This window comes from Varanus komodoensis, unplaced genomic scaffold (assembly GCF_004798865.1).
Source record: "Varanus komodoensis strain SLA01 unplaced genomic scaffold, ASM479886v1 scaffold1, whole genome shotgun sequence".
NCBI classification, from domain to species: Eukaryota; Metazoa; Chordata; class Lepidosauria; order Squamata; family Varanidae; genus Varanus; species Varanus komodoensis.
The window spans coordinates 93,579,402-93,600,057 of record NW_025335268.1 but is presented as its reverse complement, the minus strand read 5'-3'; the positions used below and the strand labels follow the sequence as shown (position 1 = coordinate 93,600,057).

Sequence of the window (20,656 nt, the reverse complement as noted above, 5' to 3'; positions counted from 1 at the left end):
AGAAAATACCTGGGAATCAGGTGGCAGGCTGTGTTTGCAAGGCACAGGAAGGACCGAGTTCCTTGCAAGAGGAAGAAAGGCAGGATATAAATGTATTGCCATAACAGCAACAAGAGTAATAACAATACTTGGAAGGGCAGATGTGCATAAGAGCAGAGGAAGCTCGCTTACCCTGAGTTGGACCACTGGCCCATCTAACCCGGTGGTGATGGCTGCTCACTGACTGGCAGCGGCTCTCCAGGATGCGTTCCTAGCCCTCCATGGAGATGCTGGGGTCAGGCCTGGGACCTTCCGCAGGCAACTCTTTCCTGAGCTATGGTTCTCCACCACACGCGTAGCCTGACATCCTCGCTGCAGCATGCTTGTTTTGCAGTCAGTGCAGCTGCCCGGCATACTAGACCAACCAACTGCCCAACCAACCAAGCTTTTTGTTTTTACTGATTACTTATGAAACAGGAGAATATCCAACCAAGTCAATTCCCGTCAGAAAAGAGGCCCGGTGAAAAACGTGGTCTCCATTGCAGAAAGCGGTCTACTCAGCTGCTGCTCTCTCCACACTCATTCTCAAGCATAGAGGACAAAGCCTGGGTGCTTCCCTTGCATGTTCAGGAGGGGAAAGCAAAGGAGCCTGCCCAGAGGAAGAGGCACAGACCCTTATACAAGCGTTTCAGCTTTGATGACACATGGATGGAAAGGAATCGGAAAAGGAAGCTTGTGAAAGAGACGCAGTCAGACAGAGAGAATGAATCGAGTGTTCTCCCAGGGGATCAGTTGAAAGTAAGGAACCAATGCTAATCTGGCTGCATCTCTCTACCGCTGTCTTCTCCCTTTAACCAGTTCTGCTACTTCCTTTGTTTCTAACCGTGTGTGGCAGTTACATGTGCATTGAGGCTCGCCCATGCAATGAATGACCTTTCTTTAAAGAGGGGTCTTCTCCACTGCATCTCTTCTCTTATGCATTATACCCTGGAAATGGGGTGAGTGGGTCAAACATGTTCCAAAATACAAAGAATGTGGATGAAAGCTGTATTGGAGGCAGCATTATTCCCCTTGGGTTGCCATGGACATCCAATACTAGGTGCCTCTTTCTCCTTTGAGAACTTTCATATTAAACCTTCTTCAGGGCTTCTGATGCATACAAAGTAGCTTTCATTCTTTATTAATAATATTCACTACCCTTTCCAATTTTACTCTGCTTTCTCTTTAAGCTCACAGGGCCAAGTTCTGACTGCAGTCTTGAGACTGTGTAAAAACATTTTTTCTTTAGTCCGAGCTAAGTATCTCTTTAATGGCGTGTTAACACCTTTTTTGTAGGTTAAAAGAAGACCATCCATTAATTCATCAGTGGCCTTCAGTGGGCTTCCACTCAAGTTGCATATCTATTCCCAGAGCACACCCACTGGATTAGACGGCATGGGACTCAGGCAGCCAATCTCCTTTCCTGGTATGAGTGCATTACTGTTTAATTGACATCCGATTTCTGACCGTTTGTTTATCATTTCATGTTCCTTTCTTTTCATTGGAAATTGACTGGTGATGTCATTTCTACCCTCCTCAGCTCCTTTGAATCATATTATAGATTCTGGATTCTGCCCATTCTAGGGGGGGCGGGGGCACATTTGAGAGATGTGGAAAAAAATGACTTCCAAGGGGCCTTGCAAAATCTCTTGCTCTGTTTGTTGTTTGTTGTATTTGTGAATTATATATCCAGTGTTTAAGGCAAGGAAGGCTGTCTGCTGTCAGCTTGTTCTAATATAAAATTTTCACACTTTTACAGAAGGTTGTAATTACAGTGTGATTTTGATATACTGAAACGTGGTCTTTGTAAGGCACCGTTTTGAATGTTGTTCTGCATGGGCTATTTTGTGGCAGATCTTATTTGTGGCAGATCTTACTGACCACAGCTTTGTGGCCTGTATACATTTATATATTTGACCTGTACCACACCTTCCTACCAACATATGAGAGAGAGGGAGAGGGAGAGGGAGAGGGAGAGGGAGAGGGGGAGAGAGAGAGGCCTTCTTTAGCCTGAAGGTGGCCACCAAGAAGTCCCTTCTGCCTTTGCCACCAAGCACACCTCTGAAGGTGACAGCATCAAAGGAAGGGCTGCTCTTGAAGAACTTAAGATGAGGACAAGGTTGTATGGAAGAAAGGGACTTGCTGCTGTTTCGCTCACCAAACGTTCCCAGGACATAAAGCATGCAGTACTTACATAGCTGCATTTTGTTTACTCTAGCAGGAGGGTGGAAGAGGTAAGTTGCAATTTGTAATAGTTAACTTCATTTTCAGATATTGAGATTGAACATGGGTGGAGGTACAGCTTAAAAATACCAAATAGACAGTCAAATCAATTGCTTCTCAACAGATCTCCCAAGAGAAGAAGCATCTTTAAAATGCTTACACAGCCCAAACTCAACACTCTCCCTCTGACTGACAACATGATAACCACATTCAAGGGCTGAGCATGAATTCAGTGTAGGTTATTGTTGATGTTTGGTTATCACGTTGTCTGAACTCAGTTGAGATAATAAACCATGATGAACAACTCCTGGTTCACAGTTCAACAAATGGGTACTTTCATGGTTTGTTCATGGCTGACAGCAATGCCTTGTCAGATGACAAGATAATCCATAGTTCATTGGCATCCCACACTTAACCCACGCTTAAGGGTTGCTTGTGGGTCATCATTTTGTCCGAACCCAGTCTCTACCTCACTTGGGGTGTGTCCAGACAGGGCTTGTATTGTGTAATCATCTTGCCTCATTGACAGAATTGTCAGTCACTCGGACATTGTCATCTTCCATGTCCACAAAAATATCCGTGGAAGTTTATGCCAGAATAAGTTTTTGAGCTTTGAGGCGCCACGAGATTCTTTGTTGTCTTAGCTGCAACTCACTAGCTTAGGAAACAGAAAATGAATGTGGCTGTATTTCTCTTTCTCCTGAAATACAACAAAACTGAGAAACAAAAGCTTTTGCTGAATAAGACGCACCCGAAAAGCCATTGACACAACAGGTAGATGCCAAAACAGTGTTCTGTGCATTAAGTACTTTGTGTTGTGCCCACAGCAGTTTCTCAGATTCCCAAATGTGCCCCAAAAGAATGGGAGCTCTGGCTCTTCTCTCCTTTAGTTTGTAGTTGTTTAAATGGAAAGAACTGATTAAAAAATCAGTATTATTAAAAGATATATAGAGATTGGCCTATAGGTGGTGCCCCAGCTTTCAAAAGCCTTTGGGTGTGTTTCTTGAAAGGGAAGCTCTGGGAAGGATTTGCTTGCTATTTTGTGTTTCTGTTTTTGCATTGCTAAAACCTCATTTGCAGGCAAAAGTGTTTTCTGGGAATGATGTACGTTGCTTCACTGCCTATACCTTAAGCTGTAACGTGGAACATGACATCCAGCTCCACCGGCCACATGCAAAATGAGACTAGGCCTCCTCTGCCCCACGTGGGATGCTCACTGGAGGTTGGATCCCTAGACCTGCCATTCCTCTATCCCAAAAAAGACATATGCCATACTATTATATATACAGATATACATATTAGTATATTGTTATGGTTGTCCCCTCCCCAGATTTCTTATGCATACAGCTGCATCTGCAGCAACAACGTAACCTGGAGCTCCTCTCCCTTTGGAGCACATTTGGGAATTTGAGAAACTGCTGTGGGCACAACACGGGATGCCTCATCAGTAATAATAGTTCTTGATCTATTTCTGAGAACCTTGCCTTGCATTTTTTCAGAGGAAAAAAATAAATTCCAAATGAAGTTTACATTTACAGGGAACCACATGAAAATGTTATGGCCACAAGCAGTTTGTCAGCTTTCCGTCCTTCCCAATTTATTACTGCACTTCTGACTTTATCAGTGTGTTCTTTGTTGTACCTGGGCTGGCATATTGTGTCTGGTTTTTGTGATTAATCTTTTTTAAAGGACCAGACATATTAAAGGAGAATGCCAAAGATGCGTTATTCACATACCTGAATCAAAGCACCTCTGAACTTAGTGGGACTTGTTTATGAGCAAGCATGAATAAGATTGCGCTGAAAACGTTTTAGGCTAGACCACATATGAAAATGGGGCAGGCTATGGGAACGGAAACAATTTAATGGAAGGCATTAAAGGCATTCCATATCACAGTGATCACTTGGAGGGCACTGCTATGAAAGCTCTCAGTGTGTCATAACGAGCAGGCCAAGGTGATGCATAACCCATATGTGGATCTTGGCTGAGTCCTGCATGGCCCATGAACTGAGTAGCATCCCATCAGCTTTCCCTCCACAGCCCAGTTGATTCCCACCAGAGTCTTCCCAGCCTGCGCTTGAGAAAATATGTATTGAACATTTTTAATGGTCTGATTAAGTTTGTCAGCAAGCCTAGGTGTTGAGCAGGCAATTTGGAGATTGATTTGCTTTCAGGGTTGCTGGATCATGCAAAAAAACTTAGCTTTCCCTCTCCCTAGCTTGGAATAAAAGCAGTAGCAAAGCTGATTTAGCTTAAATCTTGGTCTGTTTCAGATAGTGACGAACTGCTCAATGGCAAAAAGCATTAGCAAGGTTATGGAGCTGTGTGGACCTAGAGAGGATATAGTGCTTCTAATAGCATCATTTGAAAGGAATTCTGGTAAAGAATATTGCATAAATGATACAGCGACATATGTTCCACATTCAGTGCATGATCATATTATTTATCTATTGCATTTATGCCAAATAATGTTCCATATTGCCCTGTCCAAAAATATTCAGATGGCATTTGACTCTAACCATAAAGTAAATCTATCAACTTATCAAAAACACACTGAAAGAAAACTGAGTTCCCTAAAAATATGCACAACTACAGAAGAATAATGTCATACATTAATTTTAAGAACAATACAGGAGGTACTACTGGCAAGATGCTGAGCTGATGGGGCAAACAGATCACCAGATGGGGTCTATCAGTGTTGACAGGCATGGGGCCATGGTACATTAGTAGTGAATGGTTTCTTAGAGGGAAGGAACTCAGCCTTGAAGAGGTGAGGGAAGCTCTGGTTTCAGCGATAAATTACCTCTGCTCCCATTGACTAAATCACTTGCATTGGAGAAACTTTGCTTGAGAGATTGAGGAATCTTTGTCAGCATGCTGTAGTAGAAAAATGTTATGTGACCAAGTCATGGAAGAGTGCACCAATGATTTCTGAAGCTTTGCAAATGAAAGTGTCACTTCTTGACGACTGAAAGGAGTCATTCAGTGAAGGAAGTCAGGCTTGCAGTCGGTGGATTTGCAAACTAGCTTTCTTTGCTATTATAACATGGCACATTTGTGGCCATGTTATATCAGCATAGTTGCAAGCTGAAGGAAAGTTGATATGTGATTAGGTCAGCAGTGGGAAAGTTCAGAAAGTGAAACAGCAACCTTTTCAAAAGAAGCTGATTCAAAGCAACTTGTTTCATCTCCTGTTCTGTACAACCCTTCAAATGTCAGAATGAAGGACATGAAAAGGTAGGATCTTACTGTGAAGAAATGGCTGCATCCCTGTATCAGCTGCTTTACCAGAGGCTTAGTAGAGCTTTCTCTGGAGCTACATCAAAGAAATAAATAAAAATTAAAAATAGGTTAATTGCTTGGATTTATATTAAATGAAAATAAGTGGTGTCACTGTGAATCTCTTCCATCTTGCTCTGTGTATTTTTGTGCTACATTGCTTGGCCAATAGGAATTAGTGAGCAATGATGCCATCTGTTGCTATGATGATAATGATGAGGGCAGTAAAGGCTGAAGGCTAGAAGCAGCCAATTCTGTGGCTGCTCTTGCCAGGGAACTCTATGGTGTCTCCACACAAACAGTGATAAAATAGTTATGTTAGGTCTACGTGCCAGAGAAGCCACAATGAAGTGTGGAAACCTTAGAACAGGCCATTGATTTTCTCCGTGGTTTCAGAAAACTAATGCTGCCAGACAAGAACTCTAGAACTGAGTCTGGAGGACACAACAGACCCACAATTGTAGGATTTTGCCATGACTTCATGTGCTGTGTGAATGTGTCCATTACATATTGTCTTTGTTTGAAACGATGTTGCCAGTCAGGAGGTTGTTACACAACCATGGTGCCACAACCAAGAAGGCCCCATCTGTTGTGACCAGCCACTTCGTCCTCTGAAGATGGCGGGACATGCTGCAGAGCTTTGGTGCTGAATTCAGCATTTGCCTGGAGAGGGCAGCCCTTAAACTGCTCAGGGGCTCAACCTTCAAAATTAGCTCTTTGAACAGAGCCACAAAACACTGTAGCAATGGTAAAGATGACATCATTGCCATCTCTTATGCTGACTCGTAACTGCCAGCTAGCAATCTGGCTGCTACACTTCGAATGCATCTTAGTGTCTGAGCCATGCTGTAAGGCAGGCCCATGCAGAGTACAGCCTGCAGCCTAATCTGTAGTTAAGTGAGGCATGGCTAGCCCTTCCCTGGGCTAAATCATTCAAGAACAGATAAAAGCTGCTGCGTAAAAGAAAGCGTTGGCCATCGAACAGGAGACCAAGCCAAACTGGGGCTGGAAGCCAAACTGCAAAGGACCTAAGTAGCCATAGGCACACACATCTGCACAGAACCCAAATCACCCACACAAGCACACCAGCTAAGTATGCTTTACAGATAGATGCTTGGCCTCCAGGTGTCTGTACACCACATACGCTGCACATACCTGCATGCGCTTCCTCTCATATTCATGTTCCCCTTTATGTACGCCCTAGTATTACAGAACTGTCTACCTCCGCCTTTCCACTGATGGGGGATCATAAAGGGTCATGCAAGAGTTTTAAGCTCTATCACCTGCTTTGGGGATCAAGAAAAGGTGAATTTAGAATTTTGCTGGGCCTTGCAGAATCTCAAGAAACGTGTCTTTGCTGCTTCCCTGCTGTGCCTGTCTTCTGCTGCAGAAAAGCAGATTTTTCTTTAAGCTTCTATCCCTACCCAGAGGTGCAGCAACTTCAGCAGGCCACAAGGTTTAGCATTGCAGCAGAGTCCTTGCAGCAGATTAGCTTTCCTTGGCATTTTGAAGCTGAGTGAATTCTTTTCCTCAGTCTTCCTTGTATAAGATGTTGGACAGATGCCAGTGCCTGAAGTGATGCTTTCAGAAAAGGAGTCCAAGGAACTAAAGCAAATAAAGGTGGCAAAAGATGAAGACCTCAGCCTTATTGAGGAACTGAAAGTTAATAAATCACAGGGCCCAGATGGTATCCATCTCCTAGAATTCTCAAAAGTCACATATGAAATTGCTGATTGTTTGATGAAAATACATTAACATGCCCCTAAGACCAGCTTCTGTATCTAACAACTGGAGAATGACCAATATAACATCGGGGGGTTTTTAAAAGGGCTCCAGTTGGGATCTGGGACATTATGGGCTGGTTAGCTCAATGTCTGCTCTGAGTAAAAACAGCTGAAAACAGTATTAAAGATAGTAGGCATATAGAAGGACAAGCCCTGCAGAAAGAGAATCAACATAGATTGTGAAAAGATAAGTTCTGTCTCACTTTTTTCAGTTCTTTGAGTATGTCAAAAACATGTAAACAAAGGACTTTTGATGAAGTCCCTTACCAAAAAACTCCTCAGCAAGCCATGGAATAAGAAGGGCAGTCCCCTTAAGAATCAAAAACTAGTTAAAGAACAGAAACCAGAATTCTCTCAGTGGAAAGATAACAGAGGGGTCCCACAGGAATCTTTGTTGGGATTGGTATCTTTCAACTCAGAGGAGTAAGCAGTAAAGCAGTCAAGTTTGCCACCAAATTATTTAGGCTGGATCAAAAAAAAAAAAAAGCAGATGATGAGGACCTCCAAAATGATCTCTCCAAACCAGAAGAATGAGCATCAAAATAGCAAATGTGAAAGCCAGTGTGGCTTAGTCATTAGAGTGTTGGACTGAGACTCAGGAGACCTGGGTTCTAGTCCCTGCTTGGTCAAGAAGCTCCCTGCATGGCTTTGGGCCAGTCACTGACTCTCAGCTTAACTACTTCAAGGGTTGTTATGAGGATAGAATGGAAAGGAGGCAGATTATATAGGCCAACTTGGGTTCCTCTGAAGAGGAAAATAGATGCAATATATATGTAATAACATTTTTTAAGTTCAATGAAGCGAGTATAAAGTGATGGCCATTAGGGCAAAAAACCCAATTTCAAGTACAAATTCAAATAGGATCTGAGCTAGCAATGACTGACTAAGAATGAAATCTTGGGGTTTTGATGGACAGTTCAATGAAAATGTCAAGCTAGAGTGTAGCTGTTGCAAAAAGGGCAAACTCCATTATTAGGCATAATTAGGAAGGAATTGAACATAAGACTGCCATATGGACCTTGTGCAAATGCATGGTGCAAGCACACTTAGAATATTGTGTATAGTTCTGGTCAGCATGCCTAAATAACAACTAAAGCGACCAAGGGGCTGGAACAACTCCACTGTGAATAAAGGTTACAGCATCTGGGATTGTTTAGCTCAGAAAAAAGGCAAGTAAGGGGAGACATGAAACTGGCAGAGAAAATTAAAATGGCATTGAGAAAGTGGGTGGGAGACATTTTTCTCCCCTTCTCACAGTACCATTACTGAGGTCTGCCCATGAAGCTGATTGGTGAGAGATTCAGAACAGATAAAAGGATGTACTTCTTCACACAGTGAATAGTTAAACCACTGGATTCACTTCCATGAGATGTAGTGATGACCACCCATTTGGCTTTAAAGAGGGCTAATTCACAGAGGTTAAGGCTATCACAAGCTTTGTCATTGAGGCTATGGGGCAGTATCAAAGGCAAAATAAGTTTTATTCCAGTTCTGCTTGCAGGCTTCCCATGGGCAGAATTGAATGGTGGTCTAGGCGGATCCTTGGTCTGAATCAGCACGGCTCTTTTATCTGTAACAACTTTCTCTGGGCAGTGAAAGAATGGCCAGATTTATAAAGTTAGTATGAAATGTGGGGTGTTGAAGAACTCTCATACAGTGAATCCCATCAAGAGGGGATCATAGCCTCTCTCCCAGCAGCTGTGGTAATGAGCAATTGAGATGATGGGTTGGATCCAGACCTGGTCATAGTTAGAAAGAACTTGTTGTAATCAATAGGACTTAACTTAGGCATGGCTAACAAGTTCTATTTTTTCAATGGGTCTGCTCTAAGTAGGACTACAGTTTGACTATGACTTTTTAATAAGGACTAGCATTTTTGTGGGATCATCTTGTTTCATTTGTGGAATTTTACAGGAGGTTCATCATCATCTGCTTGTGTTCCTTCCCATGTTTTTCTTACTGTTTCTTCCATCATGTTATTTAATGCAAAAACCCCATCAAGCAAAAGTACACAGAACAGCTGCACAGTGTTTTCTGGTTGCTAGAACTAGGCCTTTTCTATCTGGGAGCATCCATGCACACTTTATAACTTGAACCTTCACAAAATATGCCATTTATAGCCTAATTAAGAGCATCTTCTATTAACTAACTTGATTCTTACACTATGACATCATTTCCTTCCTGTCTTAATATCTTTTCCCTGTTTTGCCTGTTCTGAACACCAAAGATAGAGCAAGAAATTGTGTAATCTTATCTGAATGCTTGAATTTAAAACACTAGTTGATCATGTTCAGACAAAGGTATCACTATTTTATTTCTGTTCTGGGAAACCAGCTCAAATAAATAATTTATTCATGCACAATTTACCTTCAAGGGATTTGAATTAGAGGTTGGGTACCGGACACTGTTAATCAAGATAGGATGTGTTGATATGACAGAGAATCCATGTGTGACCACCGTTTGGCATTGAACAGCTCTTGATAGGTTGCTTTAATGACTTTATTGCTTTGTCATTTTTATGATATTGTTGGCTATTAGCTACCCAGAAGATCTCATTTGTAATGGAAGTATGAAATATAAATCTTTCATAATGAAATAAACTGCTCATGTCTAATGAGGATCCCAAATTAACACTCTAGAAAACAAAAAGTCATGGGAGAGATACCGTTTGCATTTTGGGATGACTTTGTATTAACTATAGTCTGGCTTGAGTCTGTTTACCGTATTATTGAAAGGTGTAAAGTAAAAGAGGTATCCAAATGAATGGAACTGGCTAATAGTTGATGGAAAACAGGTGTCTTTAAGGGATTTTAGACCTGCTGCCTGCACTAATTGTGTTATCTGTGTTGTAGCTTGTTATGTCTGACAGCTATGTGTCAGCCCACTCTGGGCCCCAGAGGAGAAGCAGTTGATCATTCCTCTTGGAAATACTTCCAGGGTCTCTTTGCTTAAAACAAAATTCCTTCCTTGTGCTGCCTTTGTTCCACCATGAACAGCAATGGGATTACTGCATGTTTTCTTTATTAATTCTTTTTTAAAGCTGAGAATAGTGGATATCTGAATGGCATAATTAACGTTTTTGTCAAAGGCCTTGAAAAAAATGCTCATCTAATCCTAGAGCCTGTTGTAGGAAAGGTTACAAATGGAACAGTTCCAGTGCTGTCATCCAAGGAGATCCTGTCCTAGTCTGTTTTATATCTTGTCAATCGGCAAAGATAATAGATGTAAAACATATCAAGAGGGGATTAGTGAGTCCTAGGGCTGCCAGCTATTTTCTGGCAGACTTCCAATCTCTGCACAAAGGGGGAATTGCATGCAAAAATGCACATTTGCATGAAGGTAAAAATGCAATTGGTAACCCCTTTCTCCAGAATGGAGGTACTATGATAGGCAAAGTTTTCTCTGCTGAAATGTTGCTAGATATGCAGGTGTATCAAAGGAAGAGAAGACCTGTCAGAAAAAAAGGCTGTACACAGAAGCAAATCTTTCCTCATATCTGGAAGTTTCTGAGGTCTTTCCAACTCTTGAGTGTGCCATTTGTCAAACATGGGTTGGTCCAGGATACTTTTCTGGCTGAGGCTATGGACAAGACGGTACCTCCTCCCATTTCATATACAAAATCTCACTGGTGTGGCACTTGGACCGCCTCTCTTCAACCTTACACCTGACAGCAGGTGAGCTCTGGAGATGTAGGACAGGCTGTGTGGTCCAACACTATGTCCTCCAACACCTTGCTGCTACCTGGCAGCATCTGCTACCTGAGACAACCGCCTCACTCTTTCTTATGGTAGAGCCAACCCTGCTCTTGAAACTTGCAAAGAAGCTCTCCCCAGCCTTACGTCTTGCAGAGGTATTTGTTTGTTTATTTGACTTTGATCCCGCCCCATTAGCCATAAGTCTGTGTTGGACTGGGGGCCAATGGGAACTGTAGTCTAACACATCTGGAGGTCCCCGAGTGCTGAAGGCTACTGCAAAGCATACAAGAACGCCGTGTCTCCAGTCCTGCTATCTGCTAGCACATGGTCGCTGTAGCCGCCATCTGGGAAGAGGTCCTCTGAGCATGAGATGCTCTGAATAGTTTCCCCTCAGAATGCTTTCAGTTGCGGCACCAAAGCTTGACCCAGGGCACAATGCTTTTGTGTGCATCCCTCTTCTTCATGAAATGAGGCCGTGCAATGTGGTGGTTAAGAATGTGGGACTGGGACTCAGCCGATCTGGGTTCTAGACTCCCTCAGCCATGGAGCCAGCTGGGTGACTTTGGGCCGGTGACAGACTCTCAGCCCAACCTGCCTCACAGGATGGCAGCTGGGTCAGGTTGTTGTGGGAATAAGACTGAGAGCAACAGGAGGAGCATAATGTAAGCTGCTCAGAGTTCTTTGTAAGAAGAAAGGCAGAATAAATAGATGGTACAGGTACTGCCAGTAAATAAGAAAGATTTAACTTGGCATCAGTAATTCCAATGTTTATTCTAGCTAGCGAGTGCCCAAATGTCTCTGGATTTGATTTTCTGAGAGGACATATTTTCCATTACGACTAAGTGGCCTACTCGGTGCTTTGTGAGACAATTTTCAATGGCGCAGGGGCAGCTAGCTCTAGGCAGTGCCCAGGCGGGAGTGAGTATGGCCCCAGGCAAATGAGGCTGCTACCTGCTTGAAGCTGAGCAGGTCTGGGTCTGGTCTGTGCTTGCAGGGGAGACCAACTAGGGTATCCACGTAACCACCTTGTATTCCACCATGGAAGAAGAGTGGGGCAATCAATTGAACAGCTCAACATGTGCCACTCAGTCCTCTGCATGTTATCTTGGAAGTAGGTGCCATGCTGCTTGTGGGTATATTTGCCCACTTTGTCCCTGTCTTCATGCTTGTGAACTGTCCGAGGGAAGGAGCCGGTAAAAGCCTCCCGGCTTGCATTTGGACTTTCACCAAATGCTTTCAACTTTCCTGGGGTGGTGCATCTCCCCTCCCACCTTCAGATCCGATGCCTGTCCGCGGCTCAGTCGCTCCCTCGGCATCTGCTGAGCGGCAAGCCTGCCTCAGCGAGCTGTAGCCGAGGGAGCCTCCCTGATGGACCCCCATGATGTCAGGCTGCATCGTGCAGGCGGCTGGCAACTAAGAGCAGAGGAATCCCACACAGCTCTCGGGCAGCGGGACCTGGTGCCGCTGCCTTCTCAGCCGCCGCACACTCGCGACTGCTGCTCAGTTCCCTTCGCCCTCCACGAGAGCAGGAGCAGCCGAGCCTCTCCCGGCCGCCCGCCCGCCCGCCCGCCCGCATGAGGACCCAGCAATGCTCCAGCGGCGAGTCTGGCGGTGCGCACAGTGGGGAGAATTGCAGTAGCAGCGGCAGCTCTGGACTCTCCCCGGGATCCGATTCGGACAGCAGTGGAGTGGTGTGCGGTGGCGGAGGAGGAGGTGGCATGAGAGGGGTCCTGTCCAGATACTGGAGCTTGGAGAGTCTGCATTCCGCTTCTGGTAAGGAGAGCCAAAGGGCTCGCTCTGTGATATTGCCCTGACCTTGGAAGGTAAAAATGGACAGGAATGGTGAATTAATTTCCATGAATGAGGCAGCGTTGGTTAGCTGGACAGGATTGCCCCAGAGCGTTGTGCCTGTGCTGGCTGCAGCAGAAGGCAAAGCGCCCGATCCTCACACTTCTGGAATCAAGAGTTCAGAAGCCAGGATTTAGAGGCTTTGAGAAGACTGCTTCTACTCCGTTTTCTGTTTCCTCATGGCAAAGTGGCTGTAAAAGCCACAATGCAGTCTTTTCTTGGTATAAAATCCCCTAGATTGGAAGAAGATGAGCATCACAGCAATATGCATTATAGCATACAGTAGCCTGATTAGTGCTCCCTTTGCCATGTTTGAAGATTATCTTTGTATCACTGTTTTTCCACGCACTGTTCTGATTCAGTCTTGTCATTCAGGTGATGTAATAAATGATCAGAGATGGCTGTGATGAGCTGTGAATATAGCATCTTGGTGGTAAAATGTGGAACAACCCCCCCCCCCCCTTTACTACTGATTGCTGAACAGTTCATTTCTTATCAGGGTTTTTTTTATGGCTGAAAAGGTTTCTGTTTGAGATACATTGTTATCATCTGTTGCTTTATCCACTGGTCTGCAGTGATAGCAAACTACTTTCACCTTTTCAGCTAGTTTGGCATGGGCCTCCAAGAATAACAGAGGACTCCAATTTCCCAGTGGGTATGCTGAGTGCTAACAATGAAAGCTTGGATGGGGTAGAAGGTTTGGTTTAGTTGATACAGCTTGGAATCCTTCTGAAAGTATCACCCGCTGTTCTGTGCAGATTTTCTGTTGCTATTTATAGGATTCTTACTGGAAAGATAATGACTGGATTCATATAACACAAATAAATGATGGTGGCTTATAGGCTGGATGGCTTGTCAGTTTTCTGAACCAAACAGCACTGTTTCTTAACCACTGTGGCTGGGTTCGACCAATGCAACAAGTCACTTTTGGCATATATGATTTACCATGATTTTCTGTGTTGTGTGAACCCAGTCAATAACTCACTGCAGTAACTTGTAAAGATTAACTCATCCTATAGTTCTTTATGTCATTTATAAAGACATATGAGACAGTGCCACTCTGATGATGCGATGTACATTTTGAAAGATGTGCAGATGGGAAAAAACTAATATGCTAGACAATATTCATAGGCTTTTGGGGTGAGAAATCTAGTTTGTTTCCTTTGTGATTATATCTGTACACTTGGGGTCTGCAACAAAATGATTCAGCATGGAAAGCTACTTTTTATGATTCCTGCCCAGTTTCCATTCACCCCAGGGGTTTGCCAGGATTGCACAGTGACTGAGCATGCTCGGTGCTCATTGGTCTGCTTTGCAGATTCCTCCTCCAGAACTTCTTTTCCCTAAAAGGTTTTTAAGAAAATTGATTCTATAAGCCTTGGCTGTTCCTCTAAGTCTGCTGATACTTCCCTTGTATGTGGGTGGTGCCATTTTGGCTTCATAAGCAACAGCAGGCATAGCCTAAGCATCAGAAATAGAGAGAACGATAACAAAATGCAAGTTATTCAACAGAATATGATGTTCCACTGCCTTACGGAGTTAGTAAAGTATCAGGCAATCCCCCTGCACCACAGTTCAGCCTATTCAGCAGGGTCACCTCTCTCTGTGTGTTGCATCTCAGGGAACTGGGATCTGGGACCGGCAGGGACCTCTACTTCAATCAGTGTTGTGGCTCATGCTTAATTCTTGATCCAGCTGTCTGCCCATCCAGTGCTGTGGGTGAAAGTGAGATTTGGGGTATTTCTGTTTCTACTATGGCTTTTGTCTAAATAGCATAAAGGGTATAAGTATTCATCACTGTTTCTTTTGCTTATAGAAAGGGCTTGCTGTTTGTTAATCCATTTTGGGAAGTGGGAAGGTTTTAATGGCTCACATTTAGAATCCCTCATCTTAGTTTCATATTGACTTGTATGAGACTCCCCTCCTGTTTGTACTGCACTGAGGAAATAAGTCCTTTTATCTTCTAGTGTCCAACCATGATGAGGATTTTTCCTGGAGCTTACTTGTCTGAGTGTAATACTCTTCCTCTCCTCCACCTGCATGGAAGCTTCTTTCCTTCATTAATAACTCTCCCAATTTAATGCCCTTGTGTTATGTTGGGCTATAATGCCAAGCCTGCATAGGCAATAGCCATGCTGGTTGAGGATGATGGGCATTGTAGACCAGCCCATCTAGATGGTTCCAGTATGGGGAAAGGTGCGCTAACACACATCCAGCCATGCTATGCCTACTTGTCAAGAGGGACATGTGAGGCATTTTAGATCAGGATTGTAGCCCAGTGAGCTTCTTGTTAAATGCTCAGTTTCTTGAAGAAGCTGTTCTCCAGTCTCTCTTGCTTGCAGTAAATAAGCTAAGCAATTAAACCTCAAAAACGCCTAGAAGCCAAAAGGCAGATGAATTCTATCTTTTAAATATCTGAAGTAGTGTTTCATGATTTGCCAGAAAGACTCAGATGAGCAGAAGAACTTGATATGTGTTTGAATACTGTGGGAGAGACGTATGATAAAACTGTGTACCAGGCTTTTGCCTGTAGCTTTCAATCTTTTAATGAGACTTTTCCGATACTATTGCCTTGCATGGAAATTCATTGTCATAGCCACCTGCTCTCTGCTGGGAGAAACTTATAAACATGCAGAAGTGGTGTATTTAACCCATGATCCTACATTAAAATACGATATTAAATCTACTGAAATGTATGCCTAAGGAATGTGGTTAGCTTGAGGTTTTAAAAGCTAGGGGACAGTTAAAATGTAATTAAATCATACAGCAATTTATGATATGATGGGAAGTGGCTAGTATGAAACAAATTGATTTTGTTTTCATTCATGTGTTTGTGGTCCCATCTGCAGAAACATATTATTATTAATATTTCTATACCACCCACGGTCAAAGCTCTCTGGGTGGTTCACAACATAAAATCACCCATCCAGATTTCAACCAGGCCTGACCCTGCTTAGCTTCTACGATTAGGCAGGCTCAGGCACTTCAGGCTGAACATAAGCATGCATTAATTTTGGCGAAACAAAGAAAGTCCTCCCACGGGAGACATCTCGTACTACCCTGAGTACACAGACTGAAAAGAGTAAGACTAGGAAGTGGTAAATGAAGCATGTCAGTTCCTGGACTAAAGTCCAGGAATATCTTCATAGTCTCCCAACACAAGCCATGTTTACCTCTATGTCAACCATGGTATGCCATTTTGAATCCTTGAGATGCAACCTGGAATGGATTTTGTTATTTTTTTTTTTACACCTGTGGAAAGTTTGTGGTAGAATGGGCTTCTATCCCACTTGCTGAAAGATAGGCTGGCCATTCACTTATCACCAAAAAGAGGACAAAAGAGGACACAGGTTTGCATATACTTCTTGTGCACCTTCACAGTACCATGATGTATTGTATAAATAGAAGTATATCTCACCATAGTGGAAAAGATGTGACTGGCTTACTTGTGTTGAGGCAGCTGTCCTGATGCTTAGCTGTTAATGGGCAACCTCAAGGACCCTGGGCTGCCTCCTGATGAGTTTATTAAAATTGGTTTGGACTGGACAGTGTTTCACATAGAGGATGCTGTCAGATAAAGGACTGTCTTCTGTAAAACAAGACACCTGTCCACCCTGATATCTGGGGCCAAACTAGCTGTGATGTTAATTGCTTGAATAATCAGGTTTGCCAAGGAAATGTAACCCTTTTTATTACCTGTGGTCTAAGAAAAACACTTTCTCTGAAAGTGCTATTTGCAATTGGGAGGAAATTTCCCATTGACTGATTCCACTGGTGCCATTGACTGATTTCTTCCTCAGAATAAATACAAACGGTGTGTAGGGTTTTCATCAGGAAGGAAAAGGCTTAAATTGCCACTCACTCCATGCTTCATGTTACCCTGCAAATCATCAGCCCTCCACCGCTTCTGGTGTCTGCATTTTTAAAAACCTGCACATTAAATGCAAAGACTCAGTTAACTTTATGGCAAGTTTGACCCTGAGATTGCAGTTGAAGGTAAAACCATCTTGGAGCAAGCTGAATGGATGATCTATTTGACAGAAACATATTCATATGCATAACAATGATTTCAAAGGTCTTGCAAAAAATACATTTTAACCAGCACTTCCTTGAAGGTTTCCAAGTTGTGTTTCTGAAGAGATAAGTAGACATCTGTTGATGATATCTCCATGTGACATGAGATTTGTAGGAAGAGTTAATAATGAAAAGAATGGAAGCACTATGGAGAATACACTAGGTGAGCTCATGAAACTGAAGGATTAAAACGAAATAAAATCAGTTGCATGAAGCCAATTGAAATGTTTGTTTGTGCCACTGCTTAGGGACTCACCAGCCAGAACTTACTTAGCAGGAAATAAATTCTTGTCTTGTTTAGTTAAAAGATATTAGGAATAGGAGTGAGCAGTGGGATTCAACTGCAAATAAAGTTCTTGGACATATTGGGAAGAGTGTTCTTTTTCTTACAGTACTTTAGTGAGGCCTCATCTGAAAATGCAGATATTCATTTCAGTCAGCCATGTTTAAGATGAATACTTTCAAATTATAACAAGAGCAAAGAAAGAATCTGGAATTATCAGGGACTCAAAGGGAAAGAGTAAATGTGACTCATTTCTAGGTAATCATCCAGGATAATATCACAGCAGTGGTTATTCTTCTAGGTGGAGGGAAGCTATATCGGTAAATGAACTAGTCACTACAAGTTGGCCTCTAATAAATTTAGGGTATAAATTGGACGGTGTAGATTTCTGAAGTAGCAATCTGGAGGAGAATAATCAGAAAAACAAAAGGCTAGTGTAATGTGTAAAGACAGATAAATGTATAGTATGCTATGGTTTTTATTATGGTTTCATGGTGGTGACCCATTCAGGTCAGGAAAGCTTTTCCCAGCCTAAGATCCTGATCTTTCCCAACTTTCCCTCGAGGCATTGAACAATATCCCAAGTAGAGATATAAGACTGGATGGGAAAGGCCTGTGACTTAGTCGAGTCTCCAGCGGCAAAGTGAGCCTCTGGCATTTCCTGTAATGATCAACATACATGGAAGAAGTTCTAGAGGAGAAGCCGTGTTAACACGCTACAGTAAAAGCAACACAGAGGCTATGTTCACGCATAACACTAAACCATGCAGTGTAGTTACCACATGGAGTAGTTTCTTACCTGTTGTCTGAGTTCAGACATTTATGTGGTTTCCATGCTTGCATGGTTTCTACCCTCCTCCACCATTCTACCTAATGGTGGCAGGTATCACACAAACCCATATGGCTGAAAATCATTCCAGGGTGAACTGCTCCTGCCTAAATCACCTGCCTTTCCCACACACTCCCCTGAGTACATCCTCAGCCAGTTGCTCCTGTGTTTCTTCTCCGTTGCTCAGCCGATGTAGTTGCTTATTTACGAGAGTAGCACTGTTGCTCTGGAGCGGCACCCCCCCCCCCCCCCTGCGCCATGCCCTGCGCCAGTGGACAAGCACACTCACCCACCCCTCTTCTCCATGTGGAGGTGTCCATGTTCTCCTGTGCCCAGGGCTCGCCCAGGCTGGAAGGGGCCCCCAAGCACATGGAGGGCACGAATGCACATATTGTGCCCTCCCCTGCGCCTTCCTGTGCGACAGCTGCGGCCAGCCTTGTCCAGCCTTATCCTGGGCCTCACACCACACATTTAGAGGACCCTCCCTGCACCTCTCCACCTGCACCATCACCCATGCAGGCACTCCCCTACAAGTGGCCTCATTTGGTACTGCTCCTCACCCCTTTCCTCCAGCCCCACAGCCAGCCCACCCCTCAAGAACCACAGCCCTCTTGCAAAGTTTGGCTTCATTTCTGCAGCATAACTGGGTCTCAGGAGCAGGGAAAGGGTGGCTGCGCCAGAGAGGAAAGTGTGCCAAGCGTTAATAAATCTAGAGGTCTCTTCTGCTGGTGTGCAAGCTCTCCGACCCTACAGCTCTGCCCACAACTGCCTCAGCTTCCCAGCCCGTGCTAGCAGGCCTCCAGCCACTGGGTGCAGCTGCCCTACTTCACGATTCCTGGCGCTGCCCGCTCTCTCACTACATGAATCTGTGTCCACACATCAGTGTGCATGGCCAGCTTGAAGCAGTGTGTTTTCTGGCTTTGAGAGCTGCTCACAGGGCTGTGCAGGCTGGAGAGACTCTGCACCATAGTGCCATCCACCCCCGCCCCCTCCACAAGCACACCTCTCTGTGCGGTGGGCGGGAAGCCCTGGGACTGGCATCCCTGCTGGAATGGAGGCTCTCCCAAATGGGAATTCTGCGGATATCCTCTCAGATCCTCTGAGACATCGTGGCATGGACATTCTGTGCCTCGTACCTGGCAGAGGCTGTAGTCGGAGGATTCAGAGGGTTCGGGGTGGGGGGAGGAGGCAAAGTGAGGCTCGTCGTCAGTCCCAAGGAGTGCCAGGGGAAGCGCAGGAGGGAGAGCAGGGCTTGAGCTTTTTGGGGTGCTCACTAGCTGGTGCCGCCCCATGCAACTCACTGTAGGGGCAACTTCACCGAGAAGGAGGGATGCTTCTGCCGGAAGAACAAAGCCAAAGCAGCTCACCAGCGGTGCCTGTGTACATGTCAACAACCAGGCAGATGCACTGGCCGTCTCCAAGCTCTGGGTCACTACTGGAGGCGTCACTGCTTCCTTCTCCGCTGCCGGCAACATTTCAAAGCAAAGCAAGATAGCAAAGGCGTAGGCGAGAGGGAGCATGGAACTTCCAGGGAGTTGCTGTAGCTGCTGCTTCTGTTGCTAAGGAGATCTGGACAGTGGAAAATGCAGGAAGGAGCATTTTCTCAAGCGGCAGCCGCTCTTTCCACAGGACTCTATGGAGGTGGTGTACAAACCGTGATAAAATGTTATTTCTGGTTTCACTCAACTGAACAAGCCACAGTGAAGTGTGGAAACCCTGGAACAGACTGTCGTTCTCTCCATTACACGGAAACCATACATACTACACTGTACCTCTCTGGCAGGGTTCACACAACATGACAGATGATAATGTTAGCATGATGTATGAGCAGAGAGTTTCGTGGTACTCAGAAGACCAGTGAATTAATTATAGTATGTGCTTTTGTGGACTGCAGTCTACTTTGTCAAATACAGGAAGTGCTTCGTATGGGGGTTTCAGTGGTGTCATCAGAGGTGAATTAAATGCACAAAACACTGCAGTGACACTCACATTATTTATGAATGGCTGTTGCTCATAATATGAGTAGCGCTGTCAGTTACTATCATTTAATTTCCCTTTGACCTCACAGCATGGAGTCCCCCCTGCCTCATCTATAAAATTAGATACCACTTCATGCAGCAGATGAAATGGACAATAGTTCACCTATAGTAGATGTGTTAGTCCTTAAGAGCCCACAATACACAATGGAGTTGTGAAGGAAACACTTCTTTGCATGCTCCAGTTTGGAGTGTGTTTGCCTTCCATTGTTTTGTGCTTAGACTTAGAGCTTTGACACCTTCAATCTTGCTTACCCCTCTTATTTCTGTGTAGCACCCTGAAAATGACATGGCTTCATCTGTGGCGGATGGTGCGTGTCCTGGAAGTTAGTTTGGATGGTTACTGTATACTGCTAGTCCCAAGTACTATAAACAGCCTCATGAACCTGTAAAGTTCCCCTTCTGCTATGTATTCTCTGTTGTACTGTATGTTGTTTTTATTATTGTTAATTTATGTAATGTTGTAATTACATTGTAATCCACTTAGGGAGTCTTTGGACTAGTTATAGTGGAATATAAGTTGAAAGAATCAGAATCAGAAGAATGTGAGCTTCAATCCACCACCATAAAAGCAAAGGGGAACCTTC

General features: G+C 44.0%; 1 protein-coding gene across 1 annotated transcript in view; it reads left to right on the top strand.

Annotated features, from left to right (window-relative positions):
* The window catches only part of LOC123026347, a 183,963-nt gene that overhangs the window by 69,436 nt on the left and 93,871 nt on the right, over positions 1-20,656 (top strand). The window contains 2 exon segments of the mRNA XM_044435858.1: positions 457-777; positions 1,315-1,444. Of these exon segments, the coding sequence (XP_044291793.1) occupies positions 457-777; positions 1,315-1,444 (451 nt within the window).